This window comes from Sparus aurata, chromosome 23 (genome assembly GCF_900880675.1).
Source record: "Sparus aurata chromosome 23, fSpaAur1.1, whole genome shotgun sequence".
Lineage (NCBI taxonomy): Eukaryota > Metazoa > Chordata > Actinopteri > Spariformes > Sparidae > Sparus > Sparus aurata.
The window spans coordinates 14,274,221-14,298,821 of record NC_044209.1 but is presented as its reverse complement, the minus strand read 5'-3'; the positions used below and the strand labels follow the sequence as shown (position 1 = coordinate 14,298,821).

Below are 24,601 nucleotides of genomic sequence, written 5' to 3'. Positions count from 1 at the left end.
CCTAGCGCACAAATATTGTTCAATATATCAGGCTACATTTCAGTCGAATACATTTTATTCTATTTTGAAATGGGACAGGACACTTCATTGTAGTGTAAATATAGCACAGAGCCTGAAACATGCATTGGAAGAAGACTATAATTAATTAAATTGTGTTGAGTGAAGGATAATTGCGTTGTTGCAGGCACTGCACTCTGAGTCACTAAATCCAATCCTGATTTTATTATCAAGGGTGCAAATTATTTACAAAAAATTGGACCCACAAAAATAAAAATGTTCTAATGCAACTTGTGTGTTTTTCTTAGGTTCTTCAGTTGGGCTACAACAAGTTGACAAACTTAACTGAGGGCATGATGAGAGGGCTTGGCCGCATGCAATGCCTCTTCCTGCAACACAACCTGATTGAGGTTATTGCCAACAATGCATTCTGGGAGTGCCCCAGCCTCAGCAGCATTGACCTATCATCCAACAAACTTGCCCGGATAGACCCATCCACGTTTACAGTTCTCAGTCGACTGATGGTGTGTGAACTGGCAGCAAATCCATTTCACTGTGGCTGTGATCTCTACAGCTTCCTAACCTGGTTGGAGTCCTTCAACAATGTCACGCACACATACGATCGCCTCCAGTGTGAGACGCCCCGTGAGATGTTTGGCTTCCCCTTGCTTATTGCTGCTGGTCATGCTGGTCGAAATGCAAAAAACATTTTGTACCATCGCTGCCGAGATGGAGTGATGATTCCAGGAATGACCTCTCTCCCACCAGATCTGGATGGTCCGTCTGGGATCGGTCCCGAGATGTTTGGCGGTATGAGACCGTATGATGATCCGACCCCTTCTTCTTCGACTGAACATAGCTTCACTCCCAGCATCAAGCTCCATCATGTCTCCTTGTCATCAGCTTCTCTCCTTGTGCAGATCCCAAGGCCCTACAGTAAAATGTATATTCTAACACAATACAACCACACATTCGTGTCTGATGTCATGACTCTGAAGAACAAGAAGGAGATGATTACCCTCAACAAGCTCAAACCACACACCAATTACACCTTCTGTGTAGCATCCATCCGTAACTCTCAGCGCTACAACCACACCTGCCTCACGTTTTCCACTCGTGCTCAAAATGTTGATGATATGCTCCCAACACCTTCCACCACTACTCACTACATAATGACCATTGTGGGCTGTCTTTTTGGCATGCTCATTGTTTTAGGCTTCGTATACTATTGCCTCCGCAAGAAAAGGATGCATGACGAGAAGAAAAAGTCCATCTGTGTCAAGAAAACTATTCTAGAAATGCGCTACGGACCAGAGGTTGCAGCAGCAGTGGCAAATGATCCATCGGCAGTCCACAAGCTTCAGGAGCAGTCAAGAGAACATCACCAGTACCAGCACCACCATGGAGGCAAACTTCCCATGTCTACATCATCCAGCTCGGGAATGCTTCATTCAGCTAACACAAGTTCCTCTAGACTTTCTTCTATCCCACAAGTGGAAAAGATGGCCACTGCCTTTTCAGAGGCCCTGGCCACAAGTAAAGGAAATTATATGGATATCAGATCTGGAGGGGCTGGCATGGAGAGGATGGGAGATGGTGGGCATGGAGTGATGAGGGGGGCAGACTTGAGGGATGATGATGGAACTGATGTTGGGGATGACTCAGATGATGACGGACATGGCTCTGCGTCAGAGATTTCCACCATTGCCATGGAGGTGGACAAGGTTAACCAGATCATTAACAACTGCATTGATGCTCTGAAATTGGATGCAGCAGCAGTTGCAGCTTCAGGGGCTTCAACTAACACGACAGCCTCCTCCAATCCAACCTCCCCACCCCCTACCAGCACGTCCTCCCTTACTCGTGGCCTAATCCCACTCTCCCAAGTGTTGACAGAGGCAGGACAGGTCATTGCTCCCAACAAAATACCCCCTCCACCTCCTCTCCCTGCCTTGAATGCCCCTCTCTCTGAGCGCCCAGGGATCAGTGGTGGTGGCTTTGTCATCTCTCCCCCCTACAGGCCCCCTCCACCAGCCACCGCTGTACGTCCCATTCAGCGACAAATGAGTGCAGACGCTGCTGTGGTTATTGTAAATGCTGTCAAAAAACAGTGCAGCACCAGCTCCTGTGGCTCCATGGGTCGGGACAGGGAACGCGGAGGAGCTAGGGTGTATAGCCTGGATGTTCCTGAGCCAAGAAGCCCAGATGGCTGTAATCAACAACAGCAACATTACCAAGACCGGGCCAGTCCCGTGGGCTGTGGGGAGCCCCTTGAGAGGCTACCTTTAGTGGGGAGTGGGAGCTGTGGTGGAGGGGTTGGTGGTTGCGACAGTGGTGGTGTTGGTGCCCAGCATCAGGACAGCCAGAAGCAGCACCATTACCATCAACAACAACAAATGCAACAACAGCAACAGCAGCAGCAGCAGCTGGAGGTGCAGCAGGACTACCACTGCTCGGAGCATCGCCACTCCGTCCCAGCTCTCTACTATGAAGGCTCCCACCAGGGCTCCCCAGCCCAGAGGGTTTCCTTCCTAAAGCCCCTCACACGCTCCCGCAGGGATGCAGCATCGTACTCCCAGCTTTCGCCTGCCCGTCACCATTCCAGTTACTCTGGCTACTCCTCCAGCCCAGAGTACTCCTCAGAGAGTTCACTGAGGATCTGGGAGCGCTTTCGTCCCTACCGGAAGGGCCAGCGGGACGAGGCCTGTTATGTGACGGCCGGAAATGCCCTTCGAAAAAAGGTGCAGTTCGCCAAAGGCGAGGACCTGCATGACATCCTTGATTACTGGAAGGGTGTGTCAGCACAGCAGAAGCTGTGACTGGGGGACCAGAGATCAGCATTGGGGGAAAAAGAGTTTGGATACTTCTTTTCCTGAAAGGCCAGCAGGCCCGAGAAAAAGCGGGGAGAAATATGTAGGACAGAATTTTGCCTTTGGGTTATTTTTGGCATGCTAGGTGTATAGAATATTGTGTTAAGAGCAAGGACTGTGAAACTGTGCCTGGGATATGAGAGTCATTATGGTGTTTTATTTTACACTTCATTGTAGCACCATTTCTGGATCATTCTCATTTTGTTTTTGTGGGTTTTATTTATAGCACGGGGAGCAAATGCCAACTGTGTAAATTAATACACGTTTTGTGATAATATGGACCATCTTTATCAGTGCCATATTTTCACCTATCGGTTATCACAGAAGGTAATGATGAGACCCTTCATTTTAAGCTTTTGTGATCCAATTTGTTTTTTTGTTTTTTTTTTGTATTGGGTGCTGTATCAATTTGCAGTGTGCATTTGCATATGTAGAAGCAAAGGGAGATCATGACAGTGTGGGATCTGTGCTCTGTTACAAGTGACACCATGCTGATTTGTGAGCAGCGTTGTCAGATGAGCCTAATCTCTCTTCCATGAGATCCAACATGCAGCTGAGGTATTTGCATTTGAATAGCAACTGTCACACCAACCAGAGGAGAAATTGGAAAGAAATTAACAAATGAATAAGGAGAAAACATTGAAGTTGGCTTGAAGGTCCTGCAGAGAGAGAGAGAGATCAAAGTGGTATAGTGCTCTGATGGCACCCTTAGGTGTTCAACATAACCTTTCCAACTAAAACTCTTGCATGGTTCAGTAACAGATATAAAGAATGTTTGCTCCAAAGCCACAAACTGTCCCAAACAGCATTTTCTCAAGCAATCAGAACCAGTGAGCCTAATTTGAAGGAGTACAGAGGGCAAAATAGTGTTCCCTTAATTAGATGCTACTTACCTGTATAACAAGAACATGAGCTCACGCAATTCCCTCACAAAAAGGTTGAGAGATGTGACCCATGTGTGAATGAGATCAAGAGAAATTGACTGCAAGAAGAGATTTAACGGAGACAAAAAATGGAAAGACAAGCAAAGTTATGATTAATTTTCTTCAGCCACTGTGAATGTAAGTAGATTACAAGCAGGTTATGAAGAAATCTATTTGCATCATTCAATGTGAGCACCACAGTACATTCCAAATCCTTTCTCTGACATGAAAGCTGAATGAGGCACAGAGAGAAAGGACACTTCTAATTACTGCCAACGTGTCTGTTCAGTTCTGGAAATTAGTACGATTGCTGTCTATGGATGACTTAATTAGCCAACTTGTGACAGGCATGTTTGCTTGCACTTTACGCCTCATGATTGTGTGTGTGTGGCTGTGTGGTATACAGTGGTCAGTGTCAGTGGGTGTCGGCATGCCTTGTCAGATTATTTTGTGTATGCCCAAATTGACTTCAATTAATAGCTGTCAAATATCTTCCCCAGTGGCTGGAGTCTAAACAATACTAGATTATTAATGGCATGGACAAATGTACAAATATCAACAATGTTCGCTGTATTTTCCCAGACATAAATCACATGACCGTGATGCTCAGCTAATCTACAGTAGCGCAGTGCCTCTTGCTTAACACAGCCATAATCTGATTTCCATTTATGTGTCGTGTCCATCCAACTGGTCTTTTTTAAATTGAAATTATCTAATTGTGACTTTCCTAAATGATAGTGTGATCGCCAGCTTTCTGACCAACGCCATCCTTCCTACACAGAGTGCTGTGTAGGTGTCCATTATCAGCTAACATACACAATCTGAGACACCCTACCCTAAAAATGTGAAAACTGAATCAGTGGTCCTTGCTCCACATTTTTGTTCAGGGCTTCGTTCAAGAGACAGGAAGATTCATTTCAGGAACATATCTATCTCTGTTTTGATCCTTACTTGTTTCATGTGGATGAGGTCCATTGTCCATTGTGATACGGGTTTGAGCAGAGCACTCGACGTGACGTGCTCTGTTTTATCAAGTGAGAAAAGTGAGAATTGCCTTTCTCGCAGGCAGGATTTGGGTCTGCTCAGCACATATCAACACTGCTTTCTTCTGTTTTCTTTTTTTATGGCAGTTGATGTTTAGCATGCGCTTGACTATTGTGAAAAAGGTTGAGCAGGATTTTGAGTATGCAAATGTGAGAGGGTGGTTTGTAGTGGTATCTTCATTCTGATCTATGTTTTTTCTTCCTCCCTCTTTGTTTTTATGAAGCATCGATCTGCCTGTTTTTCCTTGTTTTGATATGTTGTGTGCATACAGTCAGAGTCGGAAGTCTGTGTGCTTTGCGCTTTTACAATTGAATAGATCAAATCAAGAGCCTAACTTTCATATTTGAGAAAACAGCATGTCCGGGATGCACCACCTCATCCGCCTTCTTCATATGATGAAGCACCATGTGACGAACATACAGTCTTGGAAGTTTTCAGTTCCCCCGCTGATCTCCAATCATCTGAGATAAGAGAGTTTTCCAAAGGAACATGTTACTGTGAATGACTTTCAGCAAATCAGAGGAAAGGATTTTTCTTCATCCCACGGGGGGAACTGTTTAACTCCCCAGATCCTCAACTGCCATGACACGTTTACAGAAAATGGACACTGAGGATAACAGCAAAATCAGAAAATGTTCAGTAATATCAGGATTGCCCATCGTTTCAGCTGCCATTTATGTTCCCCGACCTGACAAACTACAAGGTGACGGAAAATTCTGATTATTACTGATCCATTTCATACATTTTTGTATTTTAATTAACGTTAACACACTAATGTATTTTTCAGGAAACAGATTTTCAGGGACAGATGTGTGTTCAGGTGCTCTTCTGCTCACATTTCATTCAAACATTTGTTTGTTTCGCTGTGTGTGAAACTCTTGGATGATAAAGAATGCCTGGCCCGATGCAGATACATTTCCAGTGCTGGTGTAAGAAGTGCCAATCTTTCTAGTGTTGTTTTCACTATTGCTCGGAAGAGCGCCGTAGTTGGAGGGGATATTGTGTTTCTCACCATCAATAATTACTTGAAAGCCTGCTGCCAAAATAGCCACGAGAGAGTCATGAAAATGCAAATGAAAACTAGTTTGCACAGGATTCAGATTTGCAAGACTGGATTTTACAAGCCAGTCTGTCTGTTAGTCAGCGTGTAAGCGATTGTCACATAGCAGTAAAACACAGGTACAAGTGCTAACAGAAAGGTCAGTGCTGACCTCACACATAAACTTCTGCTGTAGAAGCAAAGCAGATGCTGGTGGTTTAGACCTGAGCAGACTAATACGTCTTTATTTTTCTGTTGTTTTCTTTCTACAATTGTCACTCTTCGAGACTGAAGCTCTTAATGAAACAAAGAACACTCATGAGTATTACCTCAAAGCTCGAGCGGGGCCACAAAATATGCCTGTAAATGTTACATTATCATACCTGTTTTTTATTCCACAAATCCAGCATCAAACAGAACAACCCCTCTCTTCCCTCTCAGCTTGTATCCTCGTCGAATCTCTGGAGGGTGGCTCACTTGGAGATCAATGGTCCTTTTTGTAGCACCATCCTTGTTGTTTGTCTCAGAGCCACAGGAAAGCCAGACGTGAGAAAGCCATCTAATGTGCTATTAATGTTTAATCCTTTTGTGGGAGGCTGGCTCCCGTCGCCTCCCTTATCTCTGTGCACCCAAGAAAAATCACAGACGCTTTCAGTTTTTTAACATGTAAATCCTTTGATGCTTGCCTATATTTAAAACCTGGCCCTATTAAACAAAAACACAAGTTTCTTTAATAATGGATCAGAGCACAAGAATGGGTGTGGGTGTCTGTCTCATCAGTTTCTGACTTAATAAAGGAGTTAAATGCTCCTATTAGGAAAGACCACAGTAAAAGGTTTCTCATGACACAGTGCACTTTTTACCCATGTGATCCGTCCTTGAAGCACCCTAAGTCAAAGTGAGATGTTACTTTAATAGCGATCAGCACATATTAATCACTTATAGAGAAGTATCACGTTCCCTGGTCAGTTTTCTGCTTCATCATTCACTGGATTGTCTTCTGACAGTAAGCATGTTTTAATTTACTTATTTTTTACTCACATGTCAAAGCTTTGCATTAGAAGTTTATAAAAGTTCCTAAATTTTCGCAAATAACAAAAACAAAATGACACTTTTTGCTTTTCAACTGAGTTAATGTGCTTTGTTTGAGATGGAGATACATTTCCTAAATATATTCTGACATCGTGAACATTATGACTGATCAGCTGTTTCTGTTTCGCCAGTGGTCTACTGGTTTTCTGACTGGGAGAAAAACAGCAGTGGAAGAAAACTTTCCTGAAAAAAATCATTTTCTTTTGCAGATTTTCTAAAATGTGAAAATGTGCAAGAAGATATGTGGAGATCATCAAAGAGAAGTTATCCCAAATCTGTAGATTTTAAAAAGGAACTTCTGTACATTTACAAAGCCAGTACTATCATTTAATATATTACCATGCACTTTATTCTTATTCTTCATAACAATAAGGATGATAACATGAATCATGGACAGGTAGATGAAGACAACAGAGTGATATTGATAGAGAGAGATCTCTAAATAAATGACTCATGTTAGGTCATTCAAACAAATGAGTCACAACCACAAAAACAAACACATGCTGCATTGCCCCTGCTCCCCAACAAGAGTGTATAGCGAAAATGGAAGATAAAAAAGTGAGTCAGAATGTGTCACCGTCTGACTCAACTAAAATGACTTTTCTTTTCTGAGAGGCAGGTAATGGGCAAGGTCTTCAAAGAGAGGACAGTGGAGAGGGGGGTTCTGGCTGAATGCAGACTGGGATCTGGGTTAAAAGACGTGGAGTTATGGCTACACTTCAGAGGAACCACAACACAGAAAACATACTGGGGAAAAACATTTTTTAAATTGAGCATTTCCTCACGACCGAAACCAGCCCTCATTTAAAGCCTTAGGGAGGATGGCTTCATTTCCACTTTATATTAAGGCAGGTGACAAGCAGGTTATTAGCAGCGACAGTGGGTTGCAAATCCCTTCATTTGGTAGCGATATACCTTTTGTCTAATAGTCTATTTGGTCTATTAGTCCATTACTGTGTGGGAGATTAGCCTGTGTGGATACTGTGCCAAATTTGATAAATGGGAAACTATCCTGTGCGTCTCCTCGTGATAGCCACAGAAGGGCCGACGAGACAAAAAATAATACGAAAGCTGTATCTATCGGAAGAGTGAAAAAAGGAAGTCAGTCCAGTCAAATGAAATATGCCTAGGCGTGACTGATTTCTTAGTCACTCTTCACACTTTATGAGGCAGCTCTGACGGGCCGAGCACTGCCAACGCTGCCTTCCCAACTGCCAAGCACTCGACAAAAAGAGTAGGAAAAAAAAAATCTCTAAATTAATGGCCTTTGCATTCGCTGATGGCGACAAGTCCACATCAGGATGTAGCCGACTGTAAATGCAATCTCTAATATCTTTTTACATCCCTAATCGAACGAGCACGCTGGTCAGATGAATTCACGGCCTACTAAATGAAGCTATGCCTGAGAGATTGTCAGATCAGAAACACGCACGCAGGCTGCATAGGGATGGGTTTTGAATTTTGCTGTCAGCTACTTTGAGCTGGAAGTGCATTAAAATTTAAAAGAACCTCTGGTCCTTCAAAATAAAAGACTTTCTGAGCAGAAGAGCATTTGGAAATCCTGACAGGGAGCCACATTGGGCTAAGGTTTGCCAACTGATCGGACTTCATAACACTTTTTACACACACACATACACATAAACACACATACACATAAAAATTTTTATTTACACTGACACAATATGCATTAACTCTGCAAGGTTTAGTTTCCAAAGATGGGCAAAGGACTTCAAGAATCTGTGAAATATCTGTGAATTTTGTACACTAGATAGAAGAAAAAAAAAATGCTAAGGTTAAAAAATGCTTCTATGGATGTTTTATACTCAGCCTGATCTCTTGATATGTCCGTGTGTTTCTCTATTTTCAGTTGGCTGTTTGTCTTTGTTTATTTTGTTTTTTGGGGGCGGGGTTTCTTTTTGGGGGGTTATTGGCTATTGGGAACTGAGGGGGGCTGACTTTTAGTACTTGCAATGATATATGTTATAAAGGTTTAAGAACAGAGAAAGCTTAACATAGTGTACTACATAAAAAGAAAAAGTTGTTATATTTGCATGATTCCCTGTATTTTTATGAGAGACAAAAATATATTGTTGTGTACAATGAGTGGACGTACATTGAAAACAAAAACCGTAGGGGCTGAAAAACAAGTATTGTCAAGTAACCTTTGATTTGAACATTTAGGTTTTTTTAGCCATTCTTTTCTTCTCTGTGACGTTTTTTATATTGACATTCTTATGTATTGGTTTTCATTCAGGGGGTTGTGTTGTATGCCAACGCTGCCAGAGAACTGCGACTCCTTTAGCCACAGGCTGGCGGAGTGTGCAGTGCAGAGAGGGGGTGAAGATGTTTGAGACTGGTGGGTGTTTACATCCATCAGGTGCGAGAAAACTGCACTCGATCGTTCTCCATTACAAAGATTATTCTCTGTGGCAGACATGCCGAGCTATCTCCTTTGGCTCGAGGCGGGGCCCTGTCACACTCTGTGGTTGTAGTTTCTCTTCTCTCAGCCCACCTTCTTTCTTCCTTATGGAAAAAAGTACATGCACATTTTCACAGTTAAAGACAGAAAACATGAGATTACACGTTCTGGGGAGAGTTTGCTGAAGCGGCACCATATCACACACACACACACACACACACACCATAAAGATTGCCTAATGGTTTTAACCTAATCCCAATCCATCAGTTAGATGTGGCTGGCAGATCAATGCAGCATCAGCAGCTTCTCCCTCAGCCTCGGCCCACGTGCTGTTAGAAAAATCAGCGATTGTCATTCCTCATCCTCTGCTCTCATCGCCTGCTGCTCTTCTATCTGACTAGTTAATTGAATTCATCACAGTCATTTAAAAAATAGGTCTTTTCTTATAAACTTTGCAAAAGACTGTTTCTTGACTTGATTTTATAACCTTGATTCCAAAACTTTTCGGACAGCGTTTACAACATAAAAATGTGATGGTTTGCCAATTATTTGGACTTTATTCTACAGTTAAACAGCTTCATTTGTGTCAGGCGATGCCAAAGCTTGGTTGTATAAAGGGAATTACTACATTGGCTTGGGCACACTTTTTAAAACCAACATATCTTCATTCCTGAACAACTGAATGGGTTGATTGTCAGCGTAACCAAAAGCTACATACGACCACTGTACCTTCGTCGCACAGAAAGCTGGTCATGTTTAGAGAAAACTTCATGGATTCCCAACCTATAATCCCACAGCATTGGCATTTGACGAGTTGGCAGTGAAATTTAAAAAGTCAACTTACCCTTACCTTTAAGTTATGTAGGTGATGTAACTTCACTACGTTAGCTTGTCAAAATAAGTCGCTGTTGACTTCTGTTTTCACCCTGAACACGAAAAGCAGCCGCTAAAATGAAAAGTTCCGTGCTGACCCAAACATCCGTCCCCGACCCCCTCCCTATGCCGACTTTTCATTTCCCCACTTCCTCCTTAGCAACTCTAATAATTACCACGGCCACTAGAGGTCCCCGCCTAACAACTAACGTAGATATGGGTCATGATAAGCTGCTTTCATTTTCAACTTATATGGTAATTTTTCTGATGAGGACAGGCTCTTCTGCTGTCTGTAAACATAGTCTGTTTGCAAATGATTGCATCCTCTTCTTATTTCCGTTTGAGACGGCAACTAATCTTGTTTGGAATCTTGGTTGTAAAAAAAAGAATAGACAGCTGTGCCACTGCAGAAATTAAAATATGTCACCTCTAAAAGTGAAGACCCCATAATAATGAAAACATGTCAAAAGATGAACATTAATATTCCATAGCACTCAATCACATTCAGTCAGTTTTTGGAGAAATTTAATTCAAAAGGCGGAGAGACTGCAGAGAGAAACAAGCTAAATATAATTGGCTCCAGTGGACAGCGCAGAGCTTTTAAAGGTGGCAGAGCCTTGAGTCCATTTCACTTGGCACACGTCCAATAATGTGTTAGTAACACCTACTGCAGCCTTGCTGATACGTTACTTACTGCATTAGGGTCCGCGCAGTGACAGCAAGCCATAAGTCATAGCTGCGTTTACAGTCTGCAGTGATAATACAAGACTCTCCAACTGAGATATACTCTACAGCCTATTCTGTGGCGCAGCCTTTGCCAAAACCTTAAGAGGCTTCCTCATGTCATGTACAAAGAGAAATGAAATACGCTAACCTCCGGGCTCAGTCCGCTCCTCAGACTGTCAAACGTGGTCGCGTATATTATTAGCCAGTTTGGATATTTATGTTTTCATTGGTTAAAATTACACCGTAATCTGATAATACAGTTTTTATGGCTACTGGGGGGCTAATCTGTAACTCGCAGGTCCCATTTCTCTAACACCCGATGCAGAGCGGTGAAAGTTGCTAAAAGGTCCCATCAGGGCGGGAGCAGACGCTTTTCAATGTCAGAGGCCCATCATTCTGATTAATGTTAATGTTTTCCGCGCTCACACGTTGCAGATGCCTCGGCGTCCATTGCTATTCCGAACACACAACCCAGCGCTGTGGTACTCCCAAAGCCAGAATGATTGGCCTCGTCGGCGCCAGAGATTGAAAACACAGCGGTTTCCAAAAAATGGCTGCCGCTCGGAGAGCGAAGGGCGAGGAACAGGGGGCCACCCTCGGCTCACTGAGGAAATTAAATGTCGGGGAACTGATCTGTTCGAAGGCTTATAGTGTCTTGGCCAACAAAAGCATTCAAGAAACAGAAACTGTGACCCTAAATCCAACTATTATCTCATCAATTAGGTGATTTGATTTGATTTTAGGGATACAACTTCAGATCTGGCGTCAAAAAAACATTTTTGAGAGAAAGACAGTGCAGATCTATACTGACATACTTTCTTTTTAATTTTAGTGATATTTTGACTTTATTCCCACATTCACCAGGAACTGAGAGTATCACCTGAAATAGGTGTAAAAAGTATGAATAGTCCCTTAAAAAAATTAAACGGATGTAGTTTCCCTGATCCAGCCCAGCACAACACCATGTAATGTACAGTATAATAACTGGAGTGCTGAAGTATAACCGCTGTGTGTGTGACTCATGAGGGCCGCAGCAATTTCTCACATCAGTATCATCAGATTTTAGTTCCTATTCGGCCGTGTACGAAACATTTGTGTCAAAATGTGGCTCCTGCCAGCTTGACAGTATCAGAAGGTCTTTGAGAGCTAAAAAACAAACAAGGGGCCATCACTGTATACAAATATTAAATTCCCATGGTCATATTCTATTCAAATCTAACGTGACTCTCCCCTCTGGTTTCAGCTCTACACATGTTAACGTTCAGAGACCAAAAGGGAAAGACAAAACAAAGGTTTGGATGATGGGAACAATTCTTGGCTTTCTATTTTCTTTATTTGTTGCTGATATTAACATTTTTTTCCCTTTGCGATTTCTGTACAAAAGATCTATTTCTATATTTGCAATAAATTTATAATAAAAAATGAAAAAATGTGTCTGAGATCTCCTTGATTTACTGGGATAGATTTTTCTGCATGATTTAAGCTGCTGTAAGCGTTATATTCTCATTAAAATAGCTGTCAAATGCCTCTATATTCCAGCAGTAATCACCACTGTTATCGAGTGTCTGGTCAGTATCCCGTGTCTCTCCTCCCCCTGCTCATGTGGTAAAAGAGAGGACGTTTGCTTTCCACTTTATCCAATCAGGACAGAGAACATCATAAAGAGGCGGTCCTGTCTGCTCGGGGGAACCTGCAGGGAGCAGGATCCTCTTGGAAAGCTACAATTTCCAGCACTCCCGGTGACGTTATGCGAGAAAACAGGCCAAGCGATGAAAAACGCTTGAAGAAAAGAAAAGAGGCAAAGAGAGCTGCCTCCAAAAAAAAGGAAAAGAGTTGTGTAAGTGTCGTGACGTAGAGAAGGAGCGAAGAGATTCCTAACTGCAAATAAAAGACAAAGAAATGCTTACAGCAGCTTTATAATATAATAATGATAAAGTTTTGACTCATGATTTGTTCAAACGTGCGCTAAAATATGGCACTGCTGTTGAAAATGTGTTAGAGTGTCTCTGTGTTAGTATGCAGTGTGTACTATACATACTATACTATACGTGCTACTCTTTCCTTTGGCTGCGCTCTGTAATTCAATTATTCATGCACCGAGGGCTGCAAAGCACCTGGACTGTCTATTGTGAGAGATTGTCGGATTCCCCCCCAAGACACACACACACACACACACATGCACACACGCAAGCACACACACACACACACACACACACACACGCACACACACACCACCGGCCACTTGTTCTCTCCATTAAAACCTCTCAGTGATTTGAGGGCCCTGGTACGCCGGCACAGATGGGCACTCAAAGAGGTGGGAAAAAGAAAAAAATCTAAACTTGATGACTCACGTAAAACGACAAACATGTCCTCCTCGGTCTCAGCTCCGTTGAGAGTCAGATGTTTGAGTCTAGTGTGGGCAAACGCTTTGCTGAGCATACAAATTTAATGAGAGAGATGACAGAGAACAACCAGGGAGTTCTCCAAACCTGAAGGCAGCGAGGGCCAGCTATCTGGGATCTGCTGGTAGCATTCAAAGTGCTGGTTGGGCACGTTTTCACAACAGAAGATGGTATTTAGCCCCTGTATTACACAGTGTGGCAAAAAGGTTGGTGGAACTAATGCTCCTAGTCATCTACAGAAACCCATATTTAGCAAATCTGGATCAGCATTAAATTATAAGGTAATGAGGGCAAATAAAATCACTGCTAAACTCTTTGCTCCAAGTGATTTTTTTTTCTGGCGCACAGACACGCTGCAGCTGAATTAAATGTTGGCATTGTGCATTCTGCAAACCGTGGATGATTGAATGTATATTATGTTTCATATCAACATTTTTACATCACACCTTTGAAAAAATATCATATGTGATGTTTGCCTTTGATGCTGCATTTCACACGTGGAAATCTATAGGTGACATCTATAGGTGTCTGTACAGTTTTTCATGATGCTATTTCATAAATAAGCGCAGCAGAAAAAGTCAGATGTGTTTGACTGTATGTCGTTCAACATTAAAGGAACAGCTGAAAATGATGACAAATGAACAAGTAAACTGATTTCACATATGTTGCAACGTCTAAGTGATTCAGCCAATGAAAGCAGAGTTTTTCCGTTTGGAGAAGGATTGCCAGACAGGGGACCCGGTGGCTGAGAGCCCTGTCGGAGTCCACGCCAGGGCCGTCATTTGCAGCTTTTTTTTGGGCAACAAATGTAGGTATTTTAACCCACACAATGATATTTTCCTAACCCTCACCTATTGGATGTTGTGTCTAAACATACCCAAACCTTAAACATAGCACTGATTCAACATATCTGTGGTTTGCAGAGACGTCCAATGCAAACATTTATTCAGACCATCGGGTTGTGTGATGAATGAAATGGAAAGAAAACATCAATACAAATCTTTGGGTTGACACAAATTGCCTTCATGGCGATGGTTCCATCTCTAAAAAACAGGAGACAGATTTCACTTTAAAGGTGCAATATGTAAGAATCGGCCACCTGGTTGAATTCATACTCCCAGCAAACAGAGGGGGCAGCATATCACTAGAGTAGTGAACTGCTGCATACTGTTTTGTGTTTAGGACTGTAGCTGCTGCTAGAGAAAAAGATTTTCAGGCCCAGGGCTAGCTGGTTAGCATGCTAACTTCTCTAGATATCTTTGTAACCAGTGTTGGGAAAAACGGCATTAGAATAAACGGCGTTACTAACGGCGTAACTTTTTTTCAGTAACGGGTAACCTAACTAATTACTATTTCCATCGTTACAACGCCGTTACCGTTACCGACTATTAAATGTGATGCGTTACAAACTGAGGCTGATCATTGAAGCTGTTGTCATCCGACTCGGCTCTCAGCCACAGGAGCTGCAGAGCTGTTTTATTTCCTCTGGTGAGGGAGGAGGGAGGGGCGAGACAACCGCATAAGTGATGATGATTGGCTCTCTAACGTTGAGAGAGAGTTCTTAAGCCAATCAGTGGCAATGTTCTGTTAACACAGAAGCCACACACGCACACAGCAGCCTCACACACACAAACTAGCAGAGGTGAACTGCAGCAATGGCGAGTCCGGAGGGAAAATTAACGTTTTCAAAGTGGAAGTACAGACACTACTTTAATCTCCTTTGTCTACGTCCGTTGTAAGCAACTCTGATCTAATGAATCATCTCTCAGTGGCACACACTTCCACAAAACTGACACTGGCCGAAAACATTGTTGCTGACGCTGTTGTTGATGATAGGCAGCAGGCTAGGTGTGGCTAACTTGAGCTCCGCTAGCTTCACAAAAACTTGTGACACAGACTGAAGTGAATGCAATGATAGAAAGGTATGTTGTTGAGAACTTGCTCCCGTTATCAACAGGTGACTCAGACTCCTTCAGAGCACTCACTGGCATATATCGGGGAGAGCAGGTGCTGGTCCGCCATGCAGGAAGACATTTTCTAAATACATATGTAGATGCCGAGTACACTAAAATGACTGCCGAGCTTAAAAGGGGGAAGAAATAAAAGTAACGCAATAGTAACTTTTCCTGGTAACTAATTACTTTTATAGTGGATTAATTCCGTTACTAACTCAGTTACTTTTTGGGAGAAGTAACTAGTAACTATAACTAATTACTTTTTTAAAGTAACGTGCCCAACACTGTTTGTAACACAATAAACAGATGTTGTTCACATGACACCAAAACTAGGTCCAGGATGGAAAGGAAGGTTCGGGATGGAAAGGAAGGGAAATGATGGCTCGCTCTACAGGCTGTTACCTGCTACACGGTGATTAAACTGTTAGGTTTGTGAGTGATGATGTGAGTGAGTGCATTTGTTTGACCTTGCCCCATTTAAAGCGAAACCATGTGTGCAAAAAATAACCGCAGTATGCTGCTGCATATGCAGTTCTATGATTAGAGGTGGAAACTTTTAATCACACTTATAATCTGCCTCAGTCTGTGAAGACTCTGAAAGGGGCAACCCGCTCTGATTTAATGGATATGGACAGCTGAGATAAGCCCTCCCGCTGTGTGACTGCTGCATTTTGCTCGACTCTGCTCTTCACTCTGCTCTCAGCAAATACAAGCAGGGATCTTTATATGATGTCAGTTTGGCACGATCGGCCCAATGAAATAAATTTCGATGCTCAAAAAGCAAAACTTATCTTTAGACGCGCTGACCTCTTGTACCTGATGGCTGTAAATATGTATGACTGCGTATTTTTGAATGCGTGACATCACTCATCTTATTTCTCTTGCAATCTTTCTCCGTTTTGTTTCCCTCTTTGTTTTTCCATCATCATTTCTTATTTTTTTCATCATCCACTCACTCCCCCTCCCTCTCTGTCCTCGCCCCGACCATCCTCCTCTTTCATTGTCGCCTTTTCATTGTCAACCTCCCCACTGAGGATTGTGTAAGCCAAACTCAGCAGCTATAGAAATATCCCATATTTCTAAATATCCATAACTCCGAACCATCCATGTTAAGCTCTTTATCGCCTGAGGATTAGATTGTTGGATTAACCCTTGACTATCCATTCTTTATTTTAAACTGACAGTTAATCCTACTTGCTATCTGTGTGTGCCCTTTCATGCCCGTATCTATGCGGTGCCGATTGTAAAGTTGCGCATGTAAAAATAAACAGCAACTTTTCCCCACATTTAGCAACAAACCATGTTTAAAAAAACATATGTGAATTTTGTTATGTTTTTGACCAGATTTACAGCAATATTTGTGAACATTGTGATATTTACCTCCCTTGTAAAAATATAGTTTCAATGTTAAATCTAAATAAACAATCTAGATATAAATATTGAATATTAAATATAAAAGTTAAATGTTAAATATAAATTAATGTTAAATAATAATAATGCGTCAACTCTGTGAAAAGGGCTACTGTCGCTGTCTTTGCAGACGCATTGCTGAAAATCTGTATTGCCGCCAGAGCAGCCCAACCAATGTTTCCAGCTAAGTCACCGGACATGCTGACAGGCAACATAACAGCACGGTGAGGAGACGTGAAAGCGCAGCGCAATCACTCCGTCTGACTACTCGAAGAAGACAGCAGATAGCGCTCGTGCGCGTCAATGAGCTTTTATTTTGGTACTTCTGACAGGCAGTGTAGATTTGCATATTAGCTAAATGTTTAGTTTCACCCATGACATTTAGATTTAACATTTAGCATTTATATTTAAATGTAATATCTAGATTTAGATGTAACAGTTATATTTAAATTTAGCATTTAAATTAAACATTTATATTTATATTTAACATTTAGATTCAGCATTTAGATTTATCTTCATCATCTAGATTTAACATTCAGATTTAACATCGAAATGCTATTTTTACAAGAGAAGTAAATATCACAAAGTTCACAAAATCTGGTCAAAAGTAAAAATTCACGTGTTTTTTTTAACATGGTTTGTTGCTAAATGTGGAGAAAAGTTGCTGTTTATTTTAGCATGCGCAACTTTACAATCAGTGCCCCATACATATATGTCATTATGATACTACATTGTGTGTGTACTAGTTTTAAAAAAAGAAAAAGAAAAAGAGGGACACATAAAAAATTAAAGACATGGAAGAGCAGATGATCAAAGCGCCGTGCAGGGGGAAAAAAATATGGAGAACGGAGCTGACCTGTGAAATTCTGTGGGAACTCCACAGCTTTTATTGACCAGAGAATGTTAGACTTACTGTAATCTCCCTTTGACCTCACATGTCTTTCACACATACACGCACACACACACACACACACACACACACGCACACACACACACACACAGCGCCCTCGGTACAGGAAACTCTCCACACAAGAATCAGAACGGAATCAGAAGCAATGAAAGAGGATAAACGGGAATGTGTGTGTGTTCGTACATGAGTGAGTGTGTTGAGGCTTTGCTTCACACTGTGATGAAAAAAATAAATAAAAATGTTGAAAACTTTTCAAGTATTAAGTCCTGTGATATTCATCTTAATTTGAGAGCATTAGTCATAAGTCTGTTTTAATTGTAGAAGTGGTGCTGGAGTCTGGCACCGTCAAAGCGGTCAGGGTGTTTTTATTTTCAGCAAAAGTACAAATATCGTCTATCTGGAGAATCATAAAAAAACATGTTCCGGCATGTTCGGATGAATATTAAAGGGAATTTTTAGTTTTCTTGCTCGATAAAATTTGCAGTAGGGCTTCACTCCTAGCACAGAATTTATGTAATCACTTTAACTGGCAATAGACAACATTTCTGCCTCTGCTTATCATTCCTAGGAAAATGTTTGCACAGTGAGATCAGGGTTTCTACAGGGCTTGTTTCTTACTCTGGACAGTAGCCATGCTGTCTTTTCTACAGTGGCACCAGTTGAAAAGCTGTCTATTTCTGCTTTAAGTGACTTGAAGACATTACAGAAGAGAGAAAGAGAGCAAAAGTCTTCCGCACATGACATAAAAGAGACAGAACATACAAACCATGGTAAGAGCTAGAATCTACTCATTGTCCCTTGCATTCACGAGATGTATGTGCTGCAAATCTGCTGTAAAGTTGGTCAATAGTCAGTCACAGCAGTGAGAGAGCTGAAGCTGTTTTATGTCAGCCTCCCTCAGAAGAACCGAGGCAAATGGGAGCCGTACGTCTTATAGATTTTCATAAAGCCAAAAGATTGATCAGAAAATGACTTCAAACCACCGGTGCAGAAAACACAGTCTCTCTTCTGAAACACAAGTCTTGTTTCTAATAGAAGAAAATAAGACATGGCGTGAATTAGAGACGGCCTTCTCACTATCACATGTAACAGCTACATTCAGTTTTTTCGACAATAATAACTGAATGAATCAATTTATCATCACAAATTAACAATAGCGAAAACATAATTACTACATAGTTTGTGACCAGTTTGTGCTTATACACAATAAAACATCTCCCTAGTTGTGGCGAGCCAGATACAGTACAGACTTGGATACCTAAAGTGGTTATTTGGGTCATATTTAATGAAGCTATTGCGTGAATGACGTTCAGATTCACAACACGTTAGAACAGACAACACAGAGGGATGACTTCAAACAACCACGGCTACAGTAAGAGCTAAAACCTGCTCTCCTCTCTGCAAATACCTTTCTTCTGCCTCTGAAAGTTTTATGCACCACACATGTAAACAAGGTACAAGGTGTGTGCATAAAAATACCCCCCTCGCCAAAAAGAAATCATCTTTAAAAAAGAGATTTTAAAAATTCATTGTATCCATTTCTCTTGGGAACCGTTTCCGTCCTTTGAGTCTTAAATGGTTCTTTCCGAAGGCTTGGGATGTGGAGGTTTGGAAAGAAAAGACTGCAACTTTGCAACACTTGAAACTTTTGCCTCCAGAACTCGCTTATAAACTGAGAATGTGACCCTTAAAATTCAGAGGAGTAACGGCTATTTTCTTTTTTTCACAGAATGCCAGGGTTAAATTGGTTGTGTAATTTGCAACAGAAGACTTCTCTCACAAGAAACTGGCACCTCGCTGTGTTTCTTTCCAGCACTTGGAGTTTGCAAAATGGCGATGTTGTCAGTGCTCACCACAAACACAAAGATAAGCGCAATCTTGAGTGCAATGGAGGGCAACTTTGACGATTTTCAACCAGCTTTGTATCCTCAAAGTGTGGGTAGTTTATGCAAAAGAACAATTTTAAACTTACCTCCATGCTGCCTGCACCCAGAGCTTCTAGCTTCTTTGAACTACAAGTTATACTTCAGCATTTGTATATCCACCTCCACTGACGTAGAGGTCAGATTGAGAGCGGTGCGGCTCATGTCACATACCTAAAGACAAACAGTTGAAACTAGGACTGTATTCTGACACTGGATTGACAATATCTCTTCTCAGATGGTTTTTAGAAACATATTTTAGTTTAGCTGTAGCGTGAGAAAGTTTGCACCTGGCCGCCGTCGACCATATTCAGAAGGCAGCCATTTTCCTCTGACGCCACTCTCAGGATGGGAAACTCAAATGTTGGGCGTAAGGTACAGAATCTGACAAACTGTTATAATTTCAGATTGATCGGCAACTGAAAATACAAGTGATATTGAAAATCTTAAGGGACATCGAGACAGATTCTAAACTAAACCAACATATCTGATAGCCATTAACTAACGTTAGCATTCAACCGCTTCCTAGCAAACATTAGCATTTGATTACGCCCGGTGTGTATCACTTCCAGGCTAATGTGCAGTGATATTTAAGAATGATTTAAAGCTTTTCTTATTCTACCGTGCAGCACTACCAAATGGTAATGTTAGCCAGGAAGTGGTGAAATGCTAATACTGGCTGCTGTCTAGCTAATAGGTTATTAAATATGGTGTCTTTCCTTGAAATATAGCCCGAAGTATCACTATCCAATATATTTTCAGTTCCTTATCAGTCAGTAAGTGGTTACTGTTGTGGAATTTTGGATCGCTTGACCATTCTGGAGAGATGAAGAAGACTCAGAGACGCCGACGACTTACATTGAGATAGTGTATGGAACATGGCCATGGAGGAGCAACATAACATCACGTCATGAGTGTTGCCATGATAATCCTAACGAGTCTTCCCAAGTGTCCAAATGATATCTTACAGCTTCAGGAGTTTCAGCGCTTCCATACATGGTTTATCTGTTCACCAACATAGCAAGGGGGTGATGCAGAATCTCTCCCCTCTAGCCAGAGGACTAAGATGTAAAATAGGTCAGAGACACTCAGTCTGTAAACATAGATAGATCCAAGGCCTCCTTACGAAGTTTACACAAACAGTTATCTTAGCTTTGGCTTGGTTCGTCAGACATCTGTTCTGTGGACATATCCACAGTAGACATGAATGTCTAGGTTGCAGAGACTATGAGAAGACTGCTTGTAGAGCAATCATCACTATCATTATCCAGACTTTAATGTCTGTACAAGACACGTATGACCTCCTATTGTTTGGAGACATAATGTCCTTGGAGAATCATAAAATTCCCCCACAGTTACAATGATGAACTACTGTCAGATTCCCAGCTTTTATATGACTTGAAGGAAGTTTTACATTTGAGTCTCTAACCCTGAGAGTAGAGGAAAATGGCCACCATGTGAATTGAAACCAATGAGTTTAAACCTCGAGCATTCTGGCTATTATAAGTTTTCTTCCTCTTGAGCAAAAACAAACACCACATACCATACATTTCAATCAATCAGATCAGATCTTTCCAAGGGTGAAATATCGCTTTAAAAATGATGCAAGCAACCTGCGAGTTGACTACCGGTGTGGAGCGTGTGCTGCCTTCAAATGAGGTTATGTTTTTATGTTTACAAGAAAAGCCCATACCGGTTTTAGAAAAAGTGGTTCACTTGTGATGTGAAATCTTTGTAGCGTGGAACATTTTCACCGCCTTGAACAACCACTTAGAGGAAGCAACAAAGGCTCTGAAGTGACAGCAGGAGTAAGAACATGTGTAGGGTCCTTTCTGCCAGGCTTACCGACTGTGTCAGCAGCCTTGGACTGATAAAAGGAGCTCTCTCACCGAACTACTTAAACCCCCCACTGAAGATTCAAAGTCACACTACCACCTTTTCTGTTGCACATGCATCCATCATTACGGCACATCAGAGGTCGATGCAAACAGGAGAGGCCAAAGTTTCAAACGAGCTACTTCAAAAGCCACTGACGGTAAGAAAGTAGGGCAAGAGTAACCTGGTAACCTAGATGTAGCTGTGTGTGGATGTTAGCAACTTCAGAGCAACGACATCACCACAAGATGAAATGATACATCTTCTGAGCGAGAATATCGCCCGGAGGATCATGAACACAAAATATTTCCCTGATAAAAATGATGAGAGTTGAATGTTCCTTCTTATTACTGCGAGGCTGACAGTAAAGGTTTCAAAGAATACAAAAGATTGTGTGGGAAAGTGGTGCTAAAAATATCTCCAGCCCTTTAATGAGGCATTATTAGCAGCTTCTATAATCATTGATCAAGTCATCTTTGTCCTGGCAGGCATCACTGTGTCCTGTTCCTCGGTCACAGCGAGCCGCTATCGACAGTTAACACCACAGAAGCGTGACAGCTGGGCCGCTTGCTTGTTTCACATACAGCACACTGACTGCAAAAGAAAACACATGGTCTCATGGGATATCTTAACGCATGGATTAAGAATTGACACTTGATTTAGGGCCCTTTCACAGCTAGGTGTGTCTGGTCCTTCAGACAAAAAGAGGAGCTCTCAGTCCAGATCAACTTGAACAATGGTTTGGTTGGTTTCATAGTGTGAAAACATTTTTCGGACAGGAAGTTCTGGCAGGCTGTCGTCAGGAGGAAAAAAATCTGAGAAAGAAAACAATGTGAGTCACAGCAGCACATGAGGAGAGGAGGCGGCCAAAATGTTTAAGTGGCGTTTGGTTCGCCGCTTTTTTTAAGAGTCAGTTGTGAAAAAGTTGCACTGTCAGAGAGGATAAGAGAGAAACGGAATGGACAACACGCCGACATCGAACACATCCAATCTACAACCCAGTCACCCGCAAATACAAGGAGATGTAGGTAATGAAGACACGGCCTAGGTGTATAGTTACCTCAGTGCCTTTGCAATGAATTACAGCAGTTTAAAGCCAAAACATCCTAATTGCCCCATGTTGGTTGACTGCAGCAACACATTTTTCCCAAAGATAGATTTCTGTCATTTTAGGCAGTTCTTAACAAGCTGATTTTTCTGACACATTTGGATTGGATTACTTATTCGATGGAATGAAAACGTAATTGACAGCTGAGCCCTGGTAACGATTGAGTCAGTGTATGGGCAGGACCATGATATCACGGCCTCAGCCCTCAGTCACTGCTGCAGGGACTCTGGCTCCAAGATGGAGGTGCTTGCGTCCAGGACATTTTAGGCGAGTTGACTGTATATATGTCAGCGGCTCAGACTTTCAGTTGTGAAAAGGCTCTTGCGAGGTCGACATCAGGGGAGAAGGGTCAGGGAGGGAGACGATACAGACACGACTTTTGAGACATACTCATTGTCCATTTACTGTTCATATCAGCGGTGTAGCACAACATTTCTGGACCTTGCACATGGGCCCTGTGCTCCTCGCAACCACAGCTATCACTCTGGTATCGACCTATATACTCAGCCTCCCTTTTTAATATGTAGTTGCACATCCGTCAACATGTAACAGTATCAGCTGTGAGAGCATTCTGTCTGACTTCTGCTGATCTTCTGTAGTAGAAATGTACTGTATACGACAACTTTGACTTTTTCATCAGTGATAACATTTTCATGTGGGAAAAAAAAAAAAATCCTGTTAAGCGTCAGTTAAAATCTTCCTCCTCCTACGTCGCTGTGTAGATATGCAATATCAGGCCCCAATGTTCCCTCTGTCTGACAAACAAGTGCTGCACTGTCAGCCACCGCTGGTAAGGATTTAAAAGCCTTCCATGGCACCATGTAATTACTCTGAATATTATGTGTCATCCCAGCTCCCTGCTTTAAAAGCATGTCAGGAATCACCCTGTGCAGTTATAAAACTATTAACGCTCATTTAACTGTCTCTTCATCCCTCCTTTCCACCCTCTTTCACTTTTTTAAACCTCTCCCATCCCATAATCCTTTCTTATCTCTCCTCAGTTCATCAGTCCTTGCATGGTTTGCTCTCTCGAACGCTCAGCTGTTGAGCAAAGTGCCACTAAGTGGGAGTCCGTGCCATCAGTCGGTTTGTCTGTTTTCATCCCGTTTTAGATGGCACGAGAACATTTTTCAGCCGGCCCGCCACTCATGAACTCCATCCACTGGTAACGTGGTATACTTCTTTCAGCAGTCAACATTTGATTGTAGTGGTATGTCTGAGTTCTTAACGGTTGCATCACTTGAATTCACTCTTCATCTACCCTTTTGTACAGACGTTAATGGCTCCAGGATGATGTAACGTGTATAATACAGCCTGCAATATACAGTGTAAATATGTGTAATACAGTGTAGAAGCACCTATATATCAAAATATCTGATATATTTTGTGGAAGGGATGCTGTCAAACCACATGACCCCACACTTTGTGAAAGTGAAGTGGGTTATATGAACTAGAGGTGAAACGATCCATTGATCCGGACCAATATATTCAATGCATCGTTTCAAAGTAAAATAACACCTGTTCACGTCACCATTTAAGATGCTGCTTTACAGGCACATCTGTGTCACCTTGTCTGTCCGAGTGCTAGTGGCAGGCAGCAGGTAATGGCAGGCATCCAAGAACAAGATGATGATATTTACTCTTCTCTCGGCTGTGAAAATACATTTTTTGGACTTTGAAGGACAGACAGGTCAGCAGTCAAACCGAGCATCTCATCTCAGAACACCAACTTGTTGCTCTAGGTATGGCGATATAAGCTGCTCTGTTTCAACAATGTTTAATGACAAAAAAAATGAGCATGCAGGCTAAAATTTAACAATGATGTTCTGAAATACAGGGACTTAAGCCAGTGACGGAATAAAAAGAAAAGTTTTGAATAATAGGCCTACATATAATTTGTTAAGCCATGAGTGGAGGACAAATCTGTTGCTAGCCTAATTTATGCAATGCAAAATGCTACAGGCTTAAGCTGATAATGGTGACGAGCAAAAAAGAATAGTTTTGTCACCTCGACAGTTACTAGCCTCTTTCACACT

The 24,601-nt window shown here is 41.9% G+C and overlaps 1 protein-coding gene across 2 annotated transcripts in view; it reads left to right on the top strand.

Annotated features, from left to right (window-relative positions):
* Positions 1-12,417, top strand: part of elfn2b (extracellular leucine-rich repeat and fibronectin type III domain containing 2b) — a 78,681-nt gene extending 66,264 nt beyond the window's left edge. For both annotated transcript variants that reach the window (XM_030407615.1, XM_030407616.1), the window contains one exon: positions 306-12,417. In XM_030407615.1, the coding sequence (XP_030263475.1) occupies positions 306-2,816 (2,511 nt within the window). In that variant the 3' untranslated portion in view covers positions 2,817-12,417. The remainder of the gene's footprint in view (positions 1-305) is intronic.
* The last annotated feature ends 12,184 nt before the right edge of the window (positions 12,418-24,601 follow it).